The sequence below is a fragment of the Mesoplodon densirostris genome, chromosome 12 (assembly GCF_025265405.1).
Source record: "Mesoplodon densirostris isolate mMesDen1 chromosome 12, mMesDen1 primary haplotype, whole genome shotgun sequence".
In the NCBI taxonomy this organism is placed as follows: domain Eukaryota; kingdom Metazoa; phylum Chordata; class Mammalia; order Artiodactyla; family Ziphiidae; genus Mesoplodon; species Mesoplodon densirostris.
Genome location: NC_082672.1, coordinates 4,129,208 through 4,155,007, shown reverse-complemented (window position 1 = coordinate 4,155,007; position 25,800 = coordinate 4,129,208). Strand labels below are relative to the sequence as shown.

At 35.7% G+C, this 25,800-nt stretch overlaps 1 protein-coding gene across 1 annotated transcript in view; it reads right to left on the bottom strand.

Annotated features, from left to right (window-relative positions):
* PDE10A (phosphodiesterase 10A) overlaps positions 1-25,800 on the bottom strand; it is a 299,066-nt gene that overhangs the window by 64,221 nt on the left and 209,045 nt on the right. Inside the window, 8 exon segments of the mRNA XM_060115412.1 lie at positions 162-348; positions 1,694-1,786; positions 4,214-4,356; positions 12,127-12,178; positions 14,126-14,184; positions 14,997-15,047; positions 16,419-16,574; positions 18,576-18,716. Of these exon segments, the coding sequence (XP_059971395.1) occupies positions 162-348; positions 1,694-1,786; positions 4,214-4,356; positions 12,127-12,178; positions 14,126-14,184; positions 14,997-15,047; positions 16,419-16,574; positions 18,576-18,716 (882 nt within the window).

Sequence of the window (25,800 nt, the reverse complement as noted above, 5' to 3'; positions counted from 1 at the left end):
TTTCTTCCAAGGCATTTTAAGGTATTTCCTAAAACATGCACAACTAGGAATCGCTGTTTGGGGTTTCTAAAAGAAGTGGGGAAAAAAAAACAACCTTTATTTAAAAGGTTATAAAATTTAATATTGAGTAGTAAAAAAGGTGTTTAAAAAGTATTACTTACATTGGCACAGTGTAAGGCTAAAGCACAAAAGACAGCAAACATTTTGAAGTTGTTTTCGTCCGTCTTAGAGAAGGCACTGCCGCTGATTTTGTTCACCATCTGCACCACGCCGATCACGCTGCCCCGACTCACGATGGGCATGCACAGGATGTTCCGGGTCGTGTAGCCTGTGTACAGGTCCACCTCTCTGCACGAGAGTCAAGGAGCAAGACGACAAAAGAAAGAACAGGCAGAAGAAAATAAACCACACGTTCTATCGTAAATCTCAACTCAGTTTTGCTTCTCTTACAATTAACTGTAATGGAACTGTTAGCGTCTAAATTCAAAGACAACGTGACATCTGCAAGTGTTTTATTAAAACCTTCTCAAAAATATTTTAACGAACTTGTTCCGTTTTCAAGAGAGTTTTTCAGAACAGTCGTAGATATTTTGCAAATATTTTCTCACAATCTGTCGCTTGCCTTTTCAGGTTCTTAATAGTTGATCCATACATTTTTATATAAAGGCTTTCTATAAGGATATGTAAATATTTTTAATATTTAAGTACTTTAATAGCAAGTTTGTTACTTTAAGAAAAAACCTGAGATTTTCAGCATACTCTTCACGTATTGATAAAATCTATTATGAGGATACAGCTATGTTCATATGCGAGTCATGGATATCTGACATTAATCAATCAGACGCCTGAAAAGCCTCCTGTTGCCCTATGGTATTTAATTGTCTCTTGAAGGAAGCCCAGTGTCTGAATGCACGGAGCACTGCTGCCAGGACATGTGAGCCATTACCGTCAGTGGTCAGAGCGTCAACCTTGGGATTTCAATTCTGAGACATTTATTAAGATCGAATTATATAAACTGGTTTCTAGTTCTCCAAAGACACTCAGAACAAAATAAAAAATCTTTATAAGCGATCCTAATATCCACTTCAATAACAGCCAATAAAGGCTGCAACTTATTGAGTTCCTACTTTGTGTCATATAAAGTTGCCAGACCTTTTATGAATACTTAAAAAATCTTAAAATCTTAATCTTAAAAAAAAAACTACAAAATAGGTATTACTGTGCCCATTTTAAAGATGAGAAAACAACTGAGGCTCCAGATTAAGTAACTTTCTCCAGGTCATTCTAGAGCCAATAAAGGACAGAACCAGGATTCAAAACAAGTACTTTTATCACTATGTGTTACAGCCTTTGAAGGTATTGTTTGATAAAGAATATGCTCAGGACAAAATGATGACACTATAATGAAGAAAAGTAACTTTATAAATTTAAACTCTTGCTTTTTGGTTATTTTTATAACATTTCAAACCCCTGCAGCTGGAGATGATTAATGGTTTAGAATCCATCATTTTATATTGATAAATACCTGAACACACGGACTACTGATAATAAGCTGGTTCAAAGACAGTATAACAGCACCAAGTGGGAAAAAAAAATTGAGTTGGGACACGAAGAGCTAGGGCTCTACCTCAGAGGCTTCGGCCAAGCGGGACCGGAAAGGAGAAACCGACGGAGGACACAAACTCCTTCTTACCTGTTAAAGCGTGGGTCAGCATAGGCATCTGGAATGTTCAGGACTTCCCCTGTTCTTGCTACTTGACCAGCAATTCCTTTCTCAATTGAAAATCTGCACATATAAAAAAAGAGGAACGTGCTAATTAAAATACAGATGTAAAATAATTTGAGACATTTCAGTACCACCAAATATTGAATGAAACAAATCGTTTTACTTGAAATGCTTGTATTAGTTTTACACTTACATACTCTAAATCATATTATTATAAAATACATAAAGGTAAAGCATAAAACCACTGCATAGTAACCACTTGAGAACCCTGTTTTAAGATATAATTCATGATGTATTAACTTATACTGAATCACAAGCTGAAATTGAAAAATGAACTAGCATTCTCCTGCACTGACCAATAATAATCTTTTATGTTTGCAAAATACCTTATAATTTACAAGATGCTTCAATATAAATTTTTCTTAATTAATTCTCACTGTGAACTGAGACCCATATGGGTTTGATAACTTGCCAACACTCTTAAAATATTAGTGACACAATAAAAACAAGAATGCAGGTCAATGCCAGGGTATGTTCCACCACACATATAACCAAAACCACAGGTTATCTGTGATCTTTGAGATACAAGACTTGAATTTTAATTCATTTGCAATACAAGTACTATACCAAGATAACACAATTTACAACTTGTAGTATTTTTACTCCTCTAATTTGTTCCATTTAAAAACAGCCAAAATACAGGCATTATCTCACTACACTTGAATATGTTTTGATATCTAATATCAGCATTTTTATACATAAATATATTCTAACACAACACTGTAAAGCAATTATACTCCAATAAAGATGTTAAAACATATTCTTATATTTATAGTTTTCTCATTACAATATTATAATCAAACATGGATTCATTCAAAATTTAGTTAAGATGATTACAATCACAATATCTACATATTTCAATAGCTCAAAAATTACTTCCATAATATTACATTTTCAGCATTATAGAAAATAATCATTATTGAAATAAAGCTCCACCCTAAGGATTTCCCTAAGGAAAATTCAAAAGAGAATTGACACCAAAGAGAACTAACTTTCTTAAAACACCAAAAAGTGAACCCAACCTTGCACTGCATAAAATGAGAGGTTGTTTTCACCCCGGTTTTCTTGTGCTTTGAGCAACATGACCACAACCAATTAGAGTGCCTTGAGCAGAGCATCAGAATCCACTTCATGGTTTATGCTTATTTCCGTGCTCTAGGAGTAGCTCGGTGTGGTTTGCTATCTCCAGTCAGTGGAAGCCATAACTGAGGAGTCAGTCCTCACATAAATGGCTGGCATTGCTCGGTCAGCCGAGAGAGCTACAGCCAACTATATCCCCCTCACTGTTTTCCCCACACTTGTAAATACAGGCTCCCAAGTTAACATCTTCAAAATGAGATCGATGCCAGCACTGTTAGAGAACACTCAAACCTTCAGCAAGAGAAATGACTTGACCTAAATGACTACATCCAGACTGACCTACTGAGCTCTAAATAAACAAACAAAAACTAAAACAACTTTTTAAAAAACCTAAATGGTGCCTGTAAGTCAGAGTTATGTGGGTATGGAATATAGGTTCTATTACCCCAGGACGATAGAATGGGAAGCACCCAGGGGTGGGCAGTAGTGAGGCCCAGTGCAGACCACATTCCATGTTTCCTTGTATAACAGATGGCCCAAGTGAATAGCAATTCTTATTAATAAGGAACAGCATTTTACTAGAAAGTTGTAACTACCAAGGTACTTTAGAGTACTATGCAGAAAAGTAGTTAAACAATATATATCAATATAAAGCAAAAGAAATGCAAATATCTAAAAAAATACAATTTCTGAAAGTTATGCTTGATTCTTAGCAGTTCTGTGACAGTACCCCTTGTAGGTGCCCAGACTGTCATAGGACTGAGCCACCGCACCTCTACCAGCCAAACTCCATTCTGTTCGCCTAAGTGACAACAGTTGCCACTTAAAGAACGAAGAAGGCTGCGGTTTCAAGGTGCAACAAAAGTGTTCTTTGTGATCGATTAAGCCAACTGTTGGGTATAGAATAATGTGCCGAAGTTACCGAGTATACCAGGCCAATGTCCACTATGGTCTGGACTCTAAGACAGCGCTATAAGCTGGGAAGGGTGGGGTCCGGATTGTATAAGTACACCTGCTCCTAGACACAGGAAACCTTGCAGACTCCAGGTGGGGTGGCACCTTTACCTACCTGGCAGCACTAGTAAGTTTTTCCAACATGATTTCCAAAAGGACCGCCTCCGGAAGACGGCATTTCCAGGAGTGACGCTAAAGCTTCCTAGGCGCGGTTTCGCTGGCACTGCAAGGTCATTCCCAGAAGCACTACCTTCAGGAGGCGGGTCCTGGTGGGAATGATATCACAGTATGACAAGTACTGTCAGCACACCTGTGAATAGGCACAGACAAGTGGGTAACAGAGCACCTGCACAGCCGCCAGCACAGCACCCGGCACGCTACTTCCAGCTGTACCTTATTTCTTTGGTCTTCTTGAAGACAGGTTTTCCTTCCTTCTCCTCTCCGATATCAAAAAGGTCTGAATATAACTCCTTGTTCTTCTGGTCTACCTGGAAAAGTGCACAACGATCGGCATTCACCAGGTTTTTTGCATATATCTAAAGGGAAACGAGAAAACAAGAGTAAGCCAATGAGAGATTCACAGAGTTTACAGGTAAACTTTATCAGAAGTAAACATTAATTTCAGCTAGTCTATACTGTAACGGGGTAGGAAATTAGCATTATAGTTAAATAAACATAGGCATATAAATACAAAAAGTAATACTCTCTGTCACTGTCAAGGTGCTGACACTAGCAGCTGCTCTCCATCCACGCTGTGGTGGCAGATGTTGGAATATTACAACACTCCTGGGTGGGCTGGAAAGCAGCTACTGGCCTTTCTCCCTGAGAGCCTGTCTGCCACCCTGGCTACTTTTCCAGAGCTTCTCAGGGCTCCCTGATGCCCTAGTCTGAGCCTCTGTCGGCTCTCAGGCCAGCATCCATTCTGACTGGCTGATGTTTACAACATACCAGTTGTAAAAAATATGAAATGTGTGTCCAATAAGACACACAGTGTTCATATTTACATTAGTTGCATTTTATTTGCTGCACTAATAATAATGTGTAACAATTAGTAAGTGTCTACTATGTGCCAGATAGTTTCTATAGACTTATGTGCATTAATTCACTTAATCCTCACAATAACAACATTAATTCAGGGGAAACTCAACCTCCTTTTTACACATTAGAAAAACTGAAGCACAGAGAGGTAACTTGTCCACTCTCACGTGGCTAGTAAATGGATCTGGTATTTGAACTCATACTAGCTGTTTCCACGGCCTATGCTCTTATATCAAACATGCCTTACCATTTCTGAATGGAAAATTGTGGATTCATATTGTCATGCATTTGTTCATCAATTCCCTTCAACAAGTATGTCTTTAATGCCTAACATTTCTCACTGTCCCCAGTGGGCTGGGATTACAGTTATGTCACAAAAAATTGTATTTACCCATATTCAGAATTCTGGCAACTTCAAGATGATAGACATGAAATTATTGCTCAGAGAAAAAGAATTACTTCTCAGAGAAAAAGAGCCATCACAAAGTCTGTGCAAAAGGGACATAGGCCACCTTGTGGCCAGAGGAAAACATATAATCTCATGTAAAAATACCTTATAGATTAAATAAAAAGAAATCAGAGGCGGTTAGGTACCCTGGTTCACTCTCATATTGTAGCTTTGTCTTTCCTGCTATTATAATCTGTACTCATTCACTCAGCAAACACTGGCTGTGCCTTATATGCCGTGGACCAAGTACTGGGCATTCTGAGTGTCAGAATTTCCAGGTGACCTGTCACGGCCACAAGCCGACTGATGAGGCCCTCGGCAGTGGAAACTGCTTCCTTTCCCCCACGGTATCCCAAACGCCCAGAACCAGGCCTAGAGCAGAGGACGGCTAAAGTCCACAAGCCATTTAAATCCACCCCATTGCTTGTGTTTGTAAATAAAGTTTCACTGGGACGGAGCCACGCGCATTCCTTTATGAATGGTTCACAGTTACTACAACAGCAGCGTTGAGTAGTTGCAACACAGTATGGCCCACGAAGCATAAAACTTTACTACTGGCCCTTAAAAAGAATTTGCCAGCCCTTAGGTTAGAACATAGAAGAGCTCTCAATAAATACTTGAGGAGGAGGAGCAACGTGAAGGTGGGAAGGGAGCTATGGGTGTCACTGCTGGCGATCCCAGAACCATCACCCATCTATTCTGCACACTCACGCGATCTTGAATTATTAAGTCATAATAAATTATCTACAGTGACATCTGCATCCTTAGTGGTCACGCTGGCTGCTTGATACTTGGGCACATATTTATGTCAACAGTTATAAAAATCTGGATGAAATGGACAATTTTCTAGGAAAAGGAAATGAATTTAGAAGGAGCTGAAAAATCTGAATGGAATCAGAATTATAAAGACAATTGAAATACTGTAAAAATAATTTATTCCCATAAAAGGCAGCAGGCCCAAATGATTTCAAATACGAATTACTTAAGAGTCTTCATGAATAAAGTCCCATCTAATTTAAATTGTAAGTTCAGACAGAACAAAACTTCTCCAGTTATTTTTACAAGCCCTGCTATGTCACTGATACTAAAAATTGACAAAGATACTATAAAAAAGAAAATCACAGACCAATTTACCTTGGAAACAGAAGAAAAATTATAAATACACATATTAGCAGGTCAAACAGGAATAATTTTTTTTAAATTTCAATATTTTAAAATTACACTCTATTCGTAACTGTCCAGTATTGTAGAGTCTATTGTTATAGTTCATAAAGCAATAAAACAAAGGAGAAGAATCATATGATTTTCTTTATGGCTGTCAAAAAATATATGTAATGAAATTCAGTAATTATTCATGATAAAATTTTAGTGAAATGGGAATAGAAGAAAAAATATATATGTACATGTGTATATATTGGTATGCATACACATACTGATAATATGTGAAAATATCAGTCTTCATCATACAAAATGATAAAATATCAGAATTAACCAATTAAGGTTAAGACATTAAAGTTATGAACAAGACAAAGACATGTTATCACAATTATTAACACACAATTAGGTAAAAAAAGCATGAGTATACATATTTGAAGAGACAAAAGTTTTACTGTTAGGTGACAATGTTACTGAGTAGGTTGAAAAGTCAAGAAAATCAACTGAAAACAATTACATGCAATAAGAAAGACTTCTGTTTTAAGATGAGTGACTCTAAACACATGTTTACTTTTTCATTCTCCCTGAATATTAAACTTTCAGTTTGAAATGACACTCACATACTGGAAAAGAATTAATAAAGAAATCCTAGGCATATTTTGGTAATATTTATGAACTCCAAGCCTCAGTAGGTCATTCTAAAAGCCATCCCCGTTCCTACACACATTCTCTCTCACATACACACAGACACACACATGTACACACATGTACACATGCACACGCACACAGGTTTACTTACAAGCAGAAGATAATTTTTGACAGCAACAGAGGATTTAAAATTCAGTGGAAATATATCTTCAAATTTCTGAGGAAAACTTATTTTAAACTTAAACTTCTTTTCCAAGTCAAACTAGCATTCAGCCATAAGTCATAAGGCAAAATAAAGACATTTCTCAAGCACACAGATGAGCTTGAGCAAAAATAAACAAACAGATAAATTCAAGAAAGCATGGGAAGACTTGGGGTACAAGAAAAGGTGATGAGCAAAGAAACCACTAAAACTATAATGAAGCTGTAAAATTCACTAGGAAATGATATGTAAGGAGTTACAGGTATAATATAAAAAAGCTAATTAAAAAAAGGCTTAAAATATCTGTTTGTGCCCCCAAAATATATAAGATTAAAATGCAAAAAAAGGAAGAAGTAAAATTATGCTGTGTTTTATCATGGACCACACATACATTAGCTGGACAGACAGAAAACGACATATTCCTGAAAACATAATTTGAGGCCCCAGGTCGGCAATTATAGAAGTCTGAAATTTCAAGGTTTTCAGTGATAAGAACCAAGAAATCCCTCATTTTATTCTCTCAAACTAATCTGAGTTAGGTAGTTGACATCTTCTGGCTTACACCACAGTCCAAATGAACAAACAAGCTCAAGGCAAGTCTGATTTGAGAGAGAGAGAGGGAGGGTGGGAGAAAATATTCATTAATTGAATTACAGATGAGGAAGGGAATTTAAGTACAGATCAGAAGAATATTTAAAGTGCCTATAAATTTATAAAAATTAATTGGCAAGTGTCATTCATTAATTTTCAACTAGCCGATGAACCACCTCTCCACGGAGAATGTGAAAACGGTGAAGGCATTTCTATTTGTGGTGGACCGGCTGGTGATGGATGAGTGATTCTTGGCATTTAGTTCTCAGAGGTTAAAGATGCTGAACACCTGCAACGCTCAGGCCAGTACTGTGTAAGGAGGAGCGGTTCTGCCTAAAATGTCAATATCACCCCCACTGAGGTACAGTATGCACATTAGGAAAACTATATACACTCTCACTGGTTCCTTTCAACAGTGTTCTTAGGTTCTAGCAAACACATTAAAAAACAAAAAAGAAATAGTGTAAGTATTGGAAAAGTAGAACCACTGTTCTCATTATATGATTATAAATGATTTTCTTTCTTAAAAATCCAAGACTGTAAACTGAAAAAAACAACATAGCAAATATGGGGAATCAAAGTCAACACATTCAATCGAGAGAGATTTTTAATTGAAAATAAGACAGTGTTTTTGTATAAGAAGACTACATATGCTAAAGATATCAACTCTACTTAAGATTTTATTAAATTAAGGTAGTTCCAATATAAATCATACTCCATGATGAAGAGGGATACATCACAGGAATGCAATAGACTAAAAATTTTAAAACACATGATCATCTTAATAAATGCAGAGAAAATGGATGTTGACAAAATCCAACGTCCAATTAATATTTACAACACTCAAAAATCTAGGAATACAAGGGAACTTCCTCACCCTGATCAAGGCCACCTATCAACAGTCCACAACTAATCCATCTACTTAATGGTGAAAGAGTGGAGAATGGATGCTTCTCCTCTAAGATCAGGAACAAGACAAGGATGTCCACACTCACCATCCCCTAATTCAATATTGTACTAGAGGATCTAGCCAGAACAATTATGCAAGGGAGAAAAAAAAATAGGTATACAGATTAGAAAGGAGGAACTAAAACTATAACTAATTACGGATGACATGATCTTGCATATAGAAAACCCTGAATAATCCACTAGGAAACTATTGGAAGTAATGACTTCATCAAGGTTGCAGGATACAGGATCAAAATATAAAAACCAATTTTATTTCTATATATTTTCAATGAAAAATGTGAAAATAAAATTAAGAACACAATTTCATTTCTAATAGCACTAAAAGATAAAATACCTAGGAATAACTTTACCAAAATAAGAGCAATACTTGTACTCTGAAAATTACAGAACAGTGTTGAAAAAAATTAAGAAGAGCTAAATAAATGGAAAACATCTCATGTTGATGTACTGGAAGTCTTAAAATTATTAAGATCGCAATATTCCCCAAATTGATCTACAGAGTCAACAAAATCCCTGCCAGAATCCCATCTGAATTATTTGTAGAAATTGACAAGTTGGTTTCTAAAATTTATGTGGAATTGCAAGGGACCCAAAACAGCCAAAAAAATAATTGAACGTGGAGAACAAATTTGTAGGACTCACACTTCCTGACGTCTAAACTTTTTATAAAGCAACAGTAATCAAGACATAGTGGTACTGTCATTAAGCTAGACATATAGATCAACTGAATAGAACTGAGGCCCTAAAAAGAAACCCATGTGTCTATGCTCACGTGATTCTAACAAGACCACATTTAAAGGGGAAATAATAGTCTTTTCAACAAATGGTACTGGTAAAACTGGATAGCTACATGCAAAAAAATGAAGTTGGACCCTTACCCGATAAACAAAAATTAACTAACATAAGTCAAAACCTTAAATGTAAAAGCTAAAGCTATAAAACTCTTAGAAGAAAATATTGGAGTAAATTTTCATAATATCTGATTTGGCAATGGATCCTTAGATATGACACCACAAGCATAAGCAACAAAAGAAAACAAAAGATAAATTAGACCTTAATAAAATTAAAACCTTTTGTGCTTCAAAAGATACTATCAAGAAAGTGAAAAGATAATACACAGATGGGAGAAAATATCTACCAATCATACATCACATAAGGGAGTGTTATCTATAATACATGATGAAATCTTAGCACATAACACTAAAAATTAAAGTAAAAAGCAGCCAATGAATCTGAATCTTTCATCACATGACAAGATGTTCAACATCATTAATCACCAGGGAAATGCTAGTCAAAACCGCATTGAGGGGCTTCCCTGGTGGCGCAGTGGTTGAGAGTCCACCTGCCGATGCAGGGGACAAGGGTTCATGCCCCGGTCCGGGAAGATCCCACATGCTGCGGAGCGGCTCGGCCCGTGAGCCATGGCTGCTGAGCCTGTGGGTCCGAAGCCTGTGCTCCGCAACGGGAGAGGCCACAACAGTGAGAGGCCCGCGTGCCGCAAAAAAAAAAAAAAAAAAAAAAGAAAAAAAAAAGAAAAAAAAAACGCATTGAGATAGCCCTTCACATCTACTATGATGGTAATACTCAAAAAATAAAATAATAACCAGTGCTAGTGAGAACGTGGAGAAATTGGAACCAGTGTGCTGGTAGGAATGTAAAATGATACAAATGCCATGGAAACAGTTTGGCTGTTCCTCAAAAAGTTAACCATAGAGTAACCATATGACCTAGCCAGTCCACTCTTACCTAAAACAACTGAAAACAGGTATTAGAACTGAAAATTGTACCCAAATGTTCAAAAGAGCACGATTTGCATTAGCCAAAATGTGGTGATAAAGAGGTGATAGCTAAAATGGTATGAAGTTTCCTTCCGAAGTAATGAAAATGTCCTAAAATTGACTGGTGATGGTTGCAAATGTCCGTGAATATACTAAAAACCACTGATTTAAACACTTTAAATGGATTAATTGTATCATAAAGGAATTATATCTCAATAAAACTGTTTCTTAAAGTATAATATTAATACTACAAGAACTGGTCGATAGTGTTTCTTGTACTCCTTGTACAAGCTCTGTGTTGATCCATATTATATCTACATATTTTCATATTCTTCCTAATTCTTTTCATTGCTTCACAAATTCCTTAAATTGTGTCACAACCAAAGAGTTATTTTTTTTACTGTGCAATCAATTATTCTCTTTTTTTGTCCAAATACAGCTGAACATTGAACATGGCAGGGGTTGGGGCACCGACCCTCTTACACAGTCCTGTATAACTTACATCACCCTCCACATACGCGGTTCCTCCGTATCCATGGTTCCACATCTGCAAATTCCACAACTGCAGATCGTGTAGTACTATAGTATTTAGTACTGACAAAAGTCAATGCATAAGTGGACCCATTCAAACCCATGCAGTTCAAGGGTCAACTGTAAAATCATCAATGTAATTAATTACAGAAGGAATGTGTAAAAGTAATAACCCCTAATATTACCCTCAGTAAACTGTCTGTTTCTACAAGACACTGAGCATATCACACTCCATACCTGGCCCTGCCATGGTATCAAAGAGAAATTGATCAGTGCACATCAGAAACATGGAGATGAAAAAACCCTTGTTGCACAGGATTACTATATTTTGAGAAAGACCAGGAAAATGGGAAGGAGAAAAAGTATTTATCAAAATAGACAACAGGGCATGAACAGCACCAAGCAAGCCAGACTAGCACCCATGGGGTACACATGCACATCACTTCGACTACTGGAAGCCACTTCCTCAGTGGAGTCTCTCCAGAGCACTAAAGCAGCAACACTACATGTGGCAGAAAAAAATTCTATTTCATATGGCTTTCAACCACAGTTGCCTGTGAGTCTTCTAGAAGAGAGAAACAATTAAGACTAAAACTAAGTAGAATGAACCTCAAGATCAGGAAGAATCCACTGGAAATTCCTAATATAACCTATATACAAAAGGTATTCTGAAGAAATCATAAAAAGAAACTAAATGTTTTTCCAAATTAGCTCTCCACTAAATAATCAAAAACTCTGAGGTGTTTTTCAAAACACTATTCAAAACCCCTCCAAAATTAACAGAAGTGACAAATAAATCAAGGCGACGCCTCCAGATCACTAAGCACCACCCTTTCATCATATTTAAAACAGCGTGTATGTCTCATACATTAAAATGTCCCACCACATATTAGGACATGAATCTAAGGATTAAATCAAATCATTTTTCAAACAGAAGGCAACCTACCATTATGTGTTCAAGCAGAGAATCTATTGCAACTATGTTATCAAAATACGTTCTGAAAAAAAGGAAGATAAAACCTTTAAGTAATGTTATTAGAACGAAGAACATGTTAAACTTTGAATACATTTCTCAATTTTGTCTACATTTAAATAAAAAACATAAAGGTATATGTTGTCTGATTTTTATCCTTTTGTGGAAGCAACCAATAATATTATTTTAAAGAGAGAAATGAAAGTTTATCATTGACTTTAGTATAAGGACTCTAATTCCGGAGGCTGCATTAAGTAATTATTTTATCAGTAAGTATTCAAGGTAGAGAGAAAGTTTGAGGCATTTAACTAAAACTATGAAGAAATAAAATTGGTTTCATCAAACTTAATACCTCATAAATAACTTTGATCTAAAATCAAAATATTTAAATTTGCTAAATCTCATTAATATGCTAAAAATGTAAATTATCACTGGAAAAGCTCAAAAGTTAAAATGTAGTTTAACTGTACTAAGAAAGCAAAGCAATTCATTTGAGAAGAGATATCAGAATACAAATAATGACAAGGACCTGACAACTTTACACAAGTAAAATATATATGCATCATTTTGAACTGCAAGTAAATATTTTGGAGGCATATGGTACATACATTAAAATGTAGACCAGAGAAACAGATGAATCAACAGGCATGTGTTATAGGGAATATATAAAGAAATACTCTTAACATAGACTCGATTGGCAAGGTACTGCTTTCAGTTTAGTTTTGTGAGAATTTAGTAATGTATTCAGGATTAAGATAACTTATAGCAATAAACAATGCCTTTTTTTTAAGAAGAGAAATCATCTGGCTTGAAGCTACTAATATGCTTAGTTACACCATCCACTGAGGAATATCCTGCAAGGAACAGGGTGAAGCAAATGGGTTTCCCACTGGGGAACAGATTTAAGGTATCACATGAGGGTTTTAATCGGACTCTGGGAGACCTGCAAAGTATTCAAATACATTAGTACGAGAACGTGCACAGCTTCCCTTCCTAGGTGTTTCTGAAGTTGTAATATCATGTGTCCCAGAGATACTGTTTAATTCCATCTCAAAGAAGACAGCTGGCCTAGGGGATCAAAAGAGCACTCCTTCTGTCCCATACCTCTCTAATTTTATATTCCAAAGCACAAAGCAGCAACGTCAGAATCATTAGTGATGAGGATTACAAGACTTGGTGATGAGTTAGTTATGAAGTGTGCAAGGGTGATGTGAGCGAGAACACAGTCAGAGTTGTGTTGGAGGCCTTGGAGGCACAGGTACATCACACCTTGAGCTAACTTGTCAGAGAATGGGACCTGAAGTTACCATGTCCTGGGGCGTTTTAGATTTCAACAATTAAGCAGATGGGTCAGATAGATACGAGATCTTCCAAGTAGCAAGCAAACCCAATATGAACCTGAAATTTAATAAATATCTGTAATTGCTTCCACTGCCAGCCCAAGGGAGTTTTTCTAGGTCAAACTTCAGGGAAATGGAGCATTTTCTGGAGAATGATATCTGAGCTACTATACATGGCATAATTAAAATGATAATATTAAGAGTCTGTGTTAATGTACTGACATTTGTTGAAAAGGCCAGAGAGGACATTCTGGAAAATAGTCAACTAAGACATTTCCTCTCCTTCTACTGCTGTCAGTTTTCTCCTATGAAAATAGAAATATCAATACTTAGTGCATCTCTCTAGATAGTCTCTATCTTCTAGTGAGTCCGTTTAGAAAATATATACCAACTTGCAAATTAAGATCATCACTTATACATCTGCGATCCTTCACTTGTAAAGTGAACGTGGATGAGAATGTAACTCTATGATCCAAAATACGACCGACCATAGTTACCAGACCACTTGCCTAATAAAGATTGGTCTTCTGTTACTGACTGCACTAGACAGTAATCCATCACTGTCAGAGCCTGCACTTAATCTAAACTGTTGATCAATAAGAGCTACCACATCCCTAGAAATGAACACTTACTTTGATACGTCGAGTAGAAAGTCATTCAATTCAGTCTGTTTGGCAAGACCTCTGCATACCTGCCATACAAAATAATGGCTATTAATTTTAAGGAAGTTCTGCTTATTTAAGAATAAAAATTCCAGAATACTATTTACCTTATTTATTTAAAAAGGCATAACACAATCACTACTTCGATGTTTTTAAAATTGTACTTGGGTGCATATCCTACCTACATTCAATACTGTCAGGTCCAGGAAGCCCTTGCTTCTCATACCATTATCCTAAAATATATATACATTTTCTTCCTATCAGACAGTTCCTCATCAACCCGAGTTTGCTGAAATGGACTTAAAGGAGCAAAACAAGAAAAAGTGGAAGAAACAAAATAGAATTCTATTGCTGCCATGTTCCTGAACTTAAAAGTCTAGTTCTCGGGAAAACTCCATGCAGTTTGTGATCTTTTAAATTAGATCACATTTTTAAGAGAATCGGGTATCTTAAATAACAATTAATGTTTAAGATTAATGTTTTCATATAACACTTAGTTTAGTGGATGTTTTAATTTAGGAAATGGAGTTATAAAAATATCAGTGTTACTGCCAGGAGGAGGTCATTCCTGGGCTTTCAGTGGAAAACAAAAACCATGATAGGGAACATAAATAATTTAACATTATATGTAAATATATAAAAATAATTAATTGGAAAATATTTAAGGCAGGGAGTAAGTAAATATAAGCGAATAGATCAAACATTTTAGAAACAACAAAATACCTAATATCCAAACACAAAGCACTGGGTTACTTGTTAACCTCCATTCCGTTCCCCAATGCTGCACGCCAAACACCCTTTTCTCCTAGGAAGCCCCTGTGAAAACATCACAAAGACACACCTGAACCTGATGTATGGCTACTGAAGCCCAGGCAAGATTTGCTGTTGCAACCTAAAAAAAAAAAAAAAAAAAAAAAAAAGAGTATGAAGCAAGTTTTTATCAGTCACATGCAGACATCCCAGCAAAGGACTCTAGCATAAACATATATGAAGAATTTTGTAAGATCATTGCATTTTTGAATATTTTGCCAAATGTGAATAGTCAAATATGTATAAAGTTTCTCTTTTATATTTCCCACTTCTTTGTTATTGAGGTTAATGCTCTCTTGTTCCTCCTACTTTGGGTTAAAAAGGAAGATAAATTGATTAAGAGAACTGTCATCCAATGATTTTAACATAAAATAATTATTTTTCAGTTTCAACCAAATTACTATTAAAAAGGCCTCTAATGCCACTTTAAAATGAGGAAGTATTTCCCAGACTTCACTGACAAGTGCTCAAACTTCTAGCTATTCTATTTCTTTGATTTTTCATCCATCTAACAAATATTTATTGGGTGCCTACTAGGTACCAGGCGCTGTTCTAGATGCTGGAGATACAGCATCAACAACAGAACAGCTCACAGCTGCTGCGGGCAGAGAGAGGGCAGAGAGAAGGGCAAGAAAGAAAATAAAGGGAAGCGCACGTTATACTGGCTGGTGACGCGGCTACGGCGGAAAAGGGGCACGACAGAGGGACAGGAGCCGCTCATGTCTGTGTGCGGTGTTCGACGAAGGCTGATCAGAGAGGGTGACCTTAGAGCACGTTCCTGAAGGAGGCAGCTGGGGCTGGGTACAGGACAAGCGCAACGCAAGGGGAGGGAGAACAGAGGTGCAGGCGGTGCGCAGGAAAGGGCCCAGCGTGGCTGCAGGCAGGGAGCGGGCTGGAGCAGCAGAAGACGGGTCATCTTGGTAAGTGCACACGGTGCAGGCCACGGATGGACCTGGGCGAACACCACTTCTGACAGATAGATCATGTACTGTTTGGTTTTAGTAGGACTGAGCCGTTCCGGTTCAGGGAACAGTGAATGGAAGTTATTGTTTCCCAAATGGATTTGATGCTGGAACTTGTATTCAGGACATACTCTAGGAAGAGGACATTTTTAAGGGGTCAACTAGAATGTGAAAACTCTCCAAAGCCATCCTACTACTTCATTTGATTCGCAATATGGTATTTTATTTTTAGTGTTAAAATGGATCCTTACTATAATAACTTACTGTAAATTTCTATATCGTTATATTGAGTTTCCTCTCTAAACAACTGCAAAACAAAAAAAATGTTTTAAAAAATCGTTAGTATTAGTATCAAAATATTATTAAGCAAATTATGGTTTTAAATATTCACTCCTTAAATATTCATCATTTATTAACTGAACAATATTAATAAGCACCTTCAATGAACTAGGTACAACTAAAAGTCCTCACAGGCAGTGTCCAGGCCTCACCTCCTGATGACTCAGACAGAAGGCTTCTTTGCCCCAGTGCCGGTACAGCTCAAGGATGCCGATCAAATCACCGATCGCCGTGACAATTGGCAAACAAAGAACAGACTGGATACGCGTCCCTGATTCCAGTCCGGTACCTCTTGGAAATCGTTCATCCTAAAAAAATAGAAGGGTAAAAGATATAAATTCAGTGAAAGTAATGGAATCATCAAGTTATGATTCTATCAGAAAATTCCTTATACTTGTCATCAGTAATAAGTAGTCCTTTTCAAAGGAAAACCAAATGATCATGGCCACTATAAACATTGCTTAAGAAAATGCTTATCTTTAGCAACATGGAACTTATACCCAAATATGGATTTAATGTTTCTTTATCATTGTACAGTAGAATTTAATTAGTGAATGAATATACATAACTTCATGCAATAATAAAAGTAATTATGATGGTTAACATTTATTTATTCCTCACCTGGTATGTGCCAGAACTAAGGGATTTACAGGTGTAACGTCACAAGTGAAAATTACTCCAAATGTAAATGTCATAGGAAGGAAATTACATGTATAAAATTTTTTCTCTTCTATTTTTAAGGTTAGAATAACACAAAAGCATATGTTAATGAAAGTCATTGTAACTGAACCTCAAAGGCCCATATTAGATATTCAAATCATCCAATAATTACCAATTACCTATCATAAGAAATGAATCGGTTCTTTGACTTAATTTTCTAGCTTAGCAAAATCACTCAAAGGAACACAAGAAACTCAAATGAATTAATATCAAAACATCAATTCTATTTATTCAATTTCTGTGGTCTACAGGAAGGTTTTCATGAATAGACTGGTATAAATCTATACTTTGTAATTTACAGATATTTTGAAAGCTTGCATATACATAAAATAGAACATTTTCAAATGACAACTTATACAGTATCTACTTGTTACATTTACTTCTTAGAAATGAAATATATTTGGCATATAACATTGTGGAAGTTTAAGGTATACAACATGTTGATACGTTTATATATTGTAATATGGTTGCCACTGTAGCATTGTTAATACCTCTATCAAGCCACATAATTATCTTTTATTTTTTGTGGTGAGAATAATTAAGGTCTAGTCTCTTAGCAAGTTTGATGATTATAATACAGTATTGTTGTCTATATACATTATACTGTGAAACATTTATTTTTAGCACCTTTTCTTTTCTTATTTTTGATAAAGTAACTAGTAACCTGATTTGTTCAAGGCTATACAGATAACTAGTGGCAAAAACAAAATTAATATCTAGATTTTGTGACTCCAATTTAGTACTTTTTCAGAGCAAATTCATGACACCTATATACTTGTTTGTATGCTTGTCAGTTTCAAAGTCTGAGCTCATGCAGTGACATTTCATCACCGTGTGCACATGCACTGTGGCAGACTGCTCTGAGGGCTCTGTTTTGTCCTGTTCTCTGTATCCATGGCCTTGGTCAGACCCTCCTACACTCAGTCTGGACCTCCCATGAGATTTGCTTGGCTAACCTGAGGGCAGTGAATTTGATGTAAGCAGAGGCTTGAAAAGTCACTTGCATGTGTCCACTTCTTCTCTCTGACACCTGCCACCATCATAAGAACATGAGGCTAGCCTTACTGGAGGGGGTGGTGAGACACACACAGAGAACAAAGGCCACCTAAGATGGCCAGCTCCTAAGTGACGGCCAGTTGATCTCAGACACATAAGCAAGTCCAGTCAAAGATAGCCCAGATCAGCAAAATGGCCCAATCCAGAGACAGTGAGTGGAGGCTGTATGACCCCACTAAAATCTGGGGTAGTTTTTCACACAGCAATAGCTGACCCATTCATATATATCCTGCTAGGATATGAAACATAAAACAGTAATCATCTAGTCTATATGACTATGAGTATACATTTTTATGCTTAACTATACTGGCAAATGTTGAAAGAACAACTACTCAAATCTACATCTTAGGGGTACATAAGATATAATTCTTGGAGTACAAAGAATTAGTTTACATACAAATGCATTTATTGATCTGTATCTTGCTTTAAAGCTGTTATAAAATGGCTTAAATTATAACAGCAAGAGTATATGTTATCTTTCTTAATTAAATACTTCAGGTTACGAATGGCACAAAGAGTAAAAAGCCACTTACCCCAAGGATGTCTTCTACTAGCAACGTTTTTCTGGATTTGGCCACATAGGCAGAGGTGGTGGTGCCCTGGGCGATGGGCCCAGCAGGGATGAGCCTGGGTTTTCCTTCCTTGATTCCAGGTGGGGTAAACACACAAAGGCTCTAGGAAGAAAAAAGGAATATGTTTTATAGACTTAGGAAAGTCTTTGGCACAGGATGAAAAGTTTACTTAACAATGGCGAGAAATCTGTGAGCCAAGGAAATGTAGAGACATAAGATGAGGAAAGGTGCTTTGCATGACCAAACTGAGTGTCTGAGGTAAAATTCTCTTTCATATGTCCTACGCACACAACACACAAGCTAGATACAGGACTCACACAAATGTCTAGGTGCAGAAAATCTCTTAAAATAGCCTCCGATTTTTATCCACAGAAAATAATAAAATGAAAAAAAATGTAAGCTGTCCTTGGGCTCAAGAAACTATCACACAAGAAATAGACACACTGCACCCCACCACCCTACAGACTTGCCACATGGCTCTGTAACTACAGGTCAACGTGATTTGGTTATATTTTTTCATTTTCATTAAAAATCTTTTTCAGAACATTATTTCTATTTTTAATACTCAACCACTCCATTCCTGAAACTGACCTGCCCATAAAATTACAGATTCAGAATACGTTTGGTAAAATCTTTGCTCTTCTCTGCACACACACACACACACACACACACACACACACAAAGAAAGGACAAAGCTGGGTGTATCTTTCTGTCTCAAAAGACTAGGTGGGAGGGTAACATTTGAAACTATTTTATAAGAAATGTTTTTTAAAATATGATCAGTTATTTTGACTAAACCAAATCATATTTTAAAATAAATTTCTACTAAATAAGAATTGCTCATCCAAACAAGTCCTCTGGGCATGGGGAGCAATATTTTGACATAACTGTATTATGATTATCTACTCAATTTGAAAAATATTAAAGTTCTGGTAAATTCTCCCAACACTATACTTTTATCTTAAATTGGAGTGCTGTGACTTAAGGATGATGCCCTTTTGAAGCAGTGAGTATTAGGCAATCCTCTGAAGCTAAAGATGTTCCTATTAATGCTTGCTAGCACCAAGCTAGGTCTAAGTGAAGACAATGAGTTGGATGTGGTTATTACTTTTTGGATAACGTGGTTTTCAAGCTTTGTAATGTCGAAGAGCCCTTTCTTCAAGTAAAATCTTACAATCACAAGACAGTGAACCCTATAAACTTGAGCTACTTCAATCACTGGGAGCAGAGAGGAGGAAAAGAGCTTTGGCTCTCACCCCATCAGCTTTAAGTAAGTCGTCATTATCTAAAGATTACAAGTTAAGTTCAAAATATTTTTATTCACTAATATATCTACATTAGTTAGGATTGTGTTTAAGCAGTAATTTGCTATTATGCCTGTGAAAAATGTTTTTTGAATGCTTCTTTTAAAAAGGATTAAGCTTAAAATGTTTAAATACAAGTTACACACTTTAAAAGATTTTTACAGTTCAACTACACATAAGATGATAAATGACAAATGCACTTTATTTTTAAAGAGGCTAGAAATAAGTCACTGTTTTTATAGTTACTATAATGCACCAACATACATATGACATAAACGAAGTAAGACTTTCATTAGATTTAGTATCTATGTGGCAATACAATTCAGTGTGTCACCCCTTCTTAAGATTGAGAGAAGAGTAGCGAAATGATCCAAGAACAGGAAGAGAGATGATTGCAAGAAAAAAATGTTAAAGGACATGGTATATTTAGCCTGAATTAAAGTCAGAATTGACAATGATTTTTCCAAACTATGAGAAAGTTAATCGTAAGAAGGATGCTGAGTAATGTTTCTTTGCTCAACCAGAGTCAGAACTGCAGGAAATGAACTTAAATTGACCTGAATTATTTAGATAAGTCTTAAAGAACTTCCCATGACGGCGATAGAAAGTAAACTCTAAAGCAAGCTCCCAACAGAAGCTTTGGACTTTTTAAAAAATAGTTGTTGACTTTATTTGTTTGTTGTTTGAAGATATACAACAGATATCTCTTTTGGATGACTTTGCTATATGCCCTTTAAGGCTGGATTTAATAGTATCTTCATAATATCTTCATAATAATATCTTCATTTAGCTTCATAATTCAATATGACAAAATAGCTTACACATACACATTCCTAGGTTATTAGGTCATTTATTTAATATAAAACATTTATTACCTCTTTGTAGGCTTTCTATATGATGCACAAGAAACAGACAAGCAAATACTGCATCTTGGGTATATGGAAAGCTATTTTACGTACTAGATTTGCTGAAAATAAATGATTTAGAAATCTTTCAATTACTTGATTGAATGTGGAAAACTCCTTGTGGAAAATAATTATCAAAACAATAAATAATTCTTTACAGTGGGAACTTTATACTTGTTTTACTAATTAGGTTATGATTTTTGTTCATACTTACCAAATAGAAATGCTTACAAATGAGAGCAGAGGGCAAGTGCTAACAAAATTTTGAATAAGTTGTCATATGAAGGCCAAAAGCTCAGATAGGAAGGGAAAATGAGGACCAACCTAGACAGACACCTGTTTTTTGATGTTTTTACAGCTTCAGTTTCTCTCCTCTGTGCACTTAGTAGTCTCCTACTCTTTTTAGTGGCATTTTTTTTTAACTCCGTATGATTCACCTGTGCAACAGCTCCGTCCATGACCTTCATTTCTGATTAAAGATCAATCACTGGTTTGAATTGTGTGTTCTGCAATAGCATATGCTGTATGATCTTTGTAGTGGAACAGGCTGATGGGCAGCTATTACTGCAAACAGACAACGTCGATAACGAACCTCCAAATTAGAGGCTAAATTTTACATGTATTCAGGAATGGAGAAAAGTTTATTAAATATACCTTTATTTACTCCACAGAAATAATCGAACAGATAGTTGTGTATCGAATAGTCTTCTTTTTCCCACTGGTTGAACGGACAGTTTCATCATATACTAAATCCCCAAGTACACTTGGGTCTGCTTCTGAACTCTCAATTCTGTACCACTTGGTTTATTTGCCTAGCACACTATTTTAATTACCGTAAGCTTATAGTACATGTTGTGATCTGGCAAGGCGAGCCTTGCTTGGGTTCTTCATGTTTCAAAATAATCATAATTTATAAGACATATTTCGCATTTTTCATTGGTGAAGGGCCTGCATTAATGCATTAACAACTGATGGGTGTAAGTAAGTTCTAAAGAAACTTAAAAATGAAGTAATGGCTTTATTTTTCAAAATCAATCATGTTGAATTTTTAAAGACGTATTTAAAATTTTTTAATACAATGCTTAAAGGTTATGTTCCATTTAAAGTTATTACAAAATATTGGCTATATTTCCCGTACTGTACAATACATCCTCGGAAGCCTATCTTACACCCAGTGGTTTGTACCTCCCACTCCTCCATGCCAATCATTATGAATTTTGACATAAGAATTTGACTGGGATGTTCAGATTAATAAGATGAAAAAGATTATACTAACTATTTACTTTCATAGGTGGATGAATGAAAACTTTCATCAAACATCACTACATAACATTTAAATGTATTAAGACTATTATGCATACATTTACAATCTATAACATCCAGCGTTGAAATGAGCCTCTAAAATTAATTTCTGCTTTAATGTTGTATGAATCTATGAAAACTTTTATTAACACAAACATTTTTTAGGGGCTAGAGATGAAAACTACACGAAAACTAAAAACAAGGAAAAGGTTCAAAGTTTCAAACCTCAACCACCTCTACCCTTTCCAGAGAAGAGCGTCACTGCATTCAGGGCACGCACCTGCCCACTGATGCTCTGAACCTTAATTCCCACCTGACAGCTCTGCAGGTGGCTTGACTGTTGTTAGGCCTTTCCCCTCCCAACACCAGCAAGGAGACTGGCCAAAGAGCTAGAAATCAATCCAGAGGCAAGGCCATGCAGTAGTAGGGGATGAATTAGCTCTTTCAATATTTCAAAGAAACTCATTATGAACTATCCAATATTTTTTTGATAACAGTACATTTTCATAAGTATTTCTAAAGTTAAATAATTTAAATTAGAGAAGATTGGTAATGGTAGTCATAATGAATAAGTTGGCTCAATGAAGGAATAAAAAGCATTCAAATTAGTTAAAAAAATCAAATTTTGAGAAATAGATTTGGTGGGAAAAGAACCACAGAATAGGCTATCACACATTATTTCTTAAACACCAGGATTTTTTTTTTGATGAATTGGGAAACTGATTCATTGACATCAACTAAAGAGAGAAGTCTACTTCACTTGGTAAACAGTTGCTCTCATCTTTCTTTCCATGAACGATTCAAAGATCACTTGATTCATGAAACTTCACTTTCATGTTAAGGCTTCAACTCACAACCAGTTAAATTTTGGAAACACTTTTTAAGAAAAAAAAAAACATTATTTAGGCTTACCATTAAGTTATTTTTCTTATAGACACTAGATGGCACTGAAGAGTAGATGAATGTAGATCCGGGCAGAAGGCGTGAGCCAGGAACCCCAGGTACACTGGACCTTGAACCACGTGCCTAACTTTGTTAGCATGATTCTTAGAAATAAACCTACTAAAGTCATTGTGCATTGAAAAAAGTCACACAGTTACTCTAAACTACTGGCTGTAAACTGGTTTCTAAGCTAATACACAAAAGCTATCTATGAACTTACTTTATGAATTATAAAGTTTGACGTATAATTAGAGACCACTAGGTTTCCAGCTTTCACAAACCACAATTACAGGCAACACAAGAAAAACTATAGTAATGACATTATAAAAAATGTTACATAGTAAGTGGAGTATGTGACTATAGATATGAAAGAGAAAACCTGTAGAAACATTAAAAAGTGAATTAAGCAAAATCTTAATCATGGAAAAATCAGTTTTTTGGGGTTTTTTTTTGTTTTTTTAATTTAAGAAATTTCCATCTATACTCATAGGTAAGCAATATTGACATATAAATTAATATTTCTGATGTTCTTTTCCTGTTTTGATAACAGATTTATGCTGTTAGCATAAAATCAGATATTTAATTTTTATCTTTGTTCTGGACTGAATTGTATTCTCCCCCCCAAATTCATACGTTGAATCTCTAACCCCCATGTGATTGTATTTGTAGATAAAGACTTTAAGGATCTAACTAGTGTTACAATGAATTCATAAGAGTCGGGTCTAATATTATAGAACCAGTGCCCTTATAGGAAAAGAAAGAGATACCAGAGCTCTTTCTCTCTGTTTCTGTGTACAGAGAAAAGTCCATGTGAGGACACAGCAAGAAAGTGGACAACTGCAAGCCAGGAAGACAGGTCTCACAGGAAACTGAATTTTTTTAGACCTTGATCTTGGACTTCCAGCCTCCAGAATTGTGAGGCTATAAGTGGCTGTTCTTTAAGCTAGCCAACATGTGATATTTTGTTATGGCAGCTCAAGCAAACTAACAGTTTTTTAAGCCAGCCAACATGTGAAAAATCAGTTTTGCCCAACAAACATTTTAAGAGCACCTTGTATATGTTATGTGTCAGACACTGGTATTGGTCAGAACACAAAAGGCTTCCATTCCCAGCTCCAGATTTCTCACAAATTGCTTCTTCCTTTACTGTCCCTTCTTGTCTATTAAGGAAGAGGCCTTCTAATCCCTGCTCCACCAGAGGGCTCATCATCCAAGCTCTTTTCAGTGTCACCAACCCCAGCACCCCTGCCAGCCCCATCAAATGCAGGATCCCAGAGCACATTTGTTCCTCTCTTTTCGCACGTAAGGTCATGTGCTGTGATTAACTGTGGATTTCTTGATTTCTCCTACTGGTTGTACATTCTTTGAGGACAGGAATGATTTTTATTTATCTTTGTATGCTCAGCAATTTAGCACAGTTTTTGGTACATGGCAGGTGTCTGAAATGGTTTGTTAAATAACATGCATGATGTAACATTTAACCAATGGAGGTTAAATTCGGACTTGGAAAGTTTAAGACTCTTGTCAAAGTCCCAAAGTGGTTAATTGGAACTCACACAATCCAACTCCAGAATCAAAATTCTTTGGAAAACTAAGCTGCTAACTGGGAAACTTGTCTTCTCTTCCCAAGCTCTGAGACAGTGTAGACAGCACAGGAATTCTCTCTCCTGAAGGGCTGTCCCCAGTGGAGTGTGTGCACAGAAGTACAGGAAACGATTCTGGTTCATCAATGTGCCCCATGGCTAGCAACTGCCTGAACAAGGTTGGTGCTCAAAAAACTGTGTTAAATAAATGTCCTACCAGCTTTTTAAAAAAACATTATTTCAACACTACTTTCAATTTCTTCCATTTACTGGTCTATTCGTTTTCTATCATCATTTGCATTAAATGGAGCAATTTATATTTTCCTCAAAAACTGTCCATTTTATCTAGATTTTCACATTTATTAATATAAGTATCCTCTCATAATTTATCATTTTCACTCTATTGTTTTACTATCTTTTAAATTATCTTCAAAATGATTGTGATAATCATATTTTATGCTTTATTTTTAGTGCTTTAATACCACTTAAGTTGTTTTCTATCATCTCCTAAACTTTCTATGTTTTCTTTAAATTTTTCCTCTCTGGTAATATGAATGTGGCTTTTAAATTCTACTAGTATAACTTTTGATGTATTTAAATATTATTTAAATTATATTTCTTAATGCATCAATTTCAGAAATTAAATTTTTTCTACTGATTCTCATTTATGAAAAAAGAAATTAATACTTTTATAAGTATAAGAATGTTATAGCCCCTGCCATGTCTGTCTTAATCCTTGGTATTTATTGATATAGACTAAAAATTTTATCTCAGTCCATTTGGGTTGCATTATTATAATTTTGTCACTAAAGTATATATATTTTGTTTTGAAAGTAAGTTATTAAGAGACACTTTCTAACTCTGATTCAAAATCCAGAGACAATTTTTAAAAACATTGATAAATATCTATAATATGCTACCTTTCATGTACAAAGGAAGAAATATAAGAAAATATACATGTATCTGCTCATTGTTCAAAAAATGTTTTATTTTATTTAATATGGTTAGCTTACATTTTAGAAGTATGTCAACATCTGTTGCAAGCAATATGGCAGATTAGATAATTTGACACTCCTGAAAAAAACAATTTTAAAATTATTTAAAAGCTGGATAAAGTATATTTCACAAATATTTTATAATGCATTGCTGG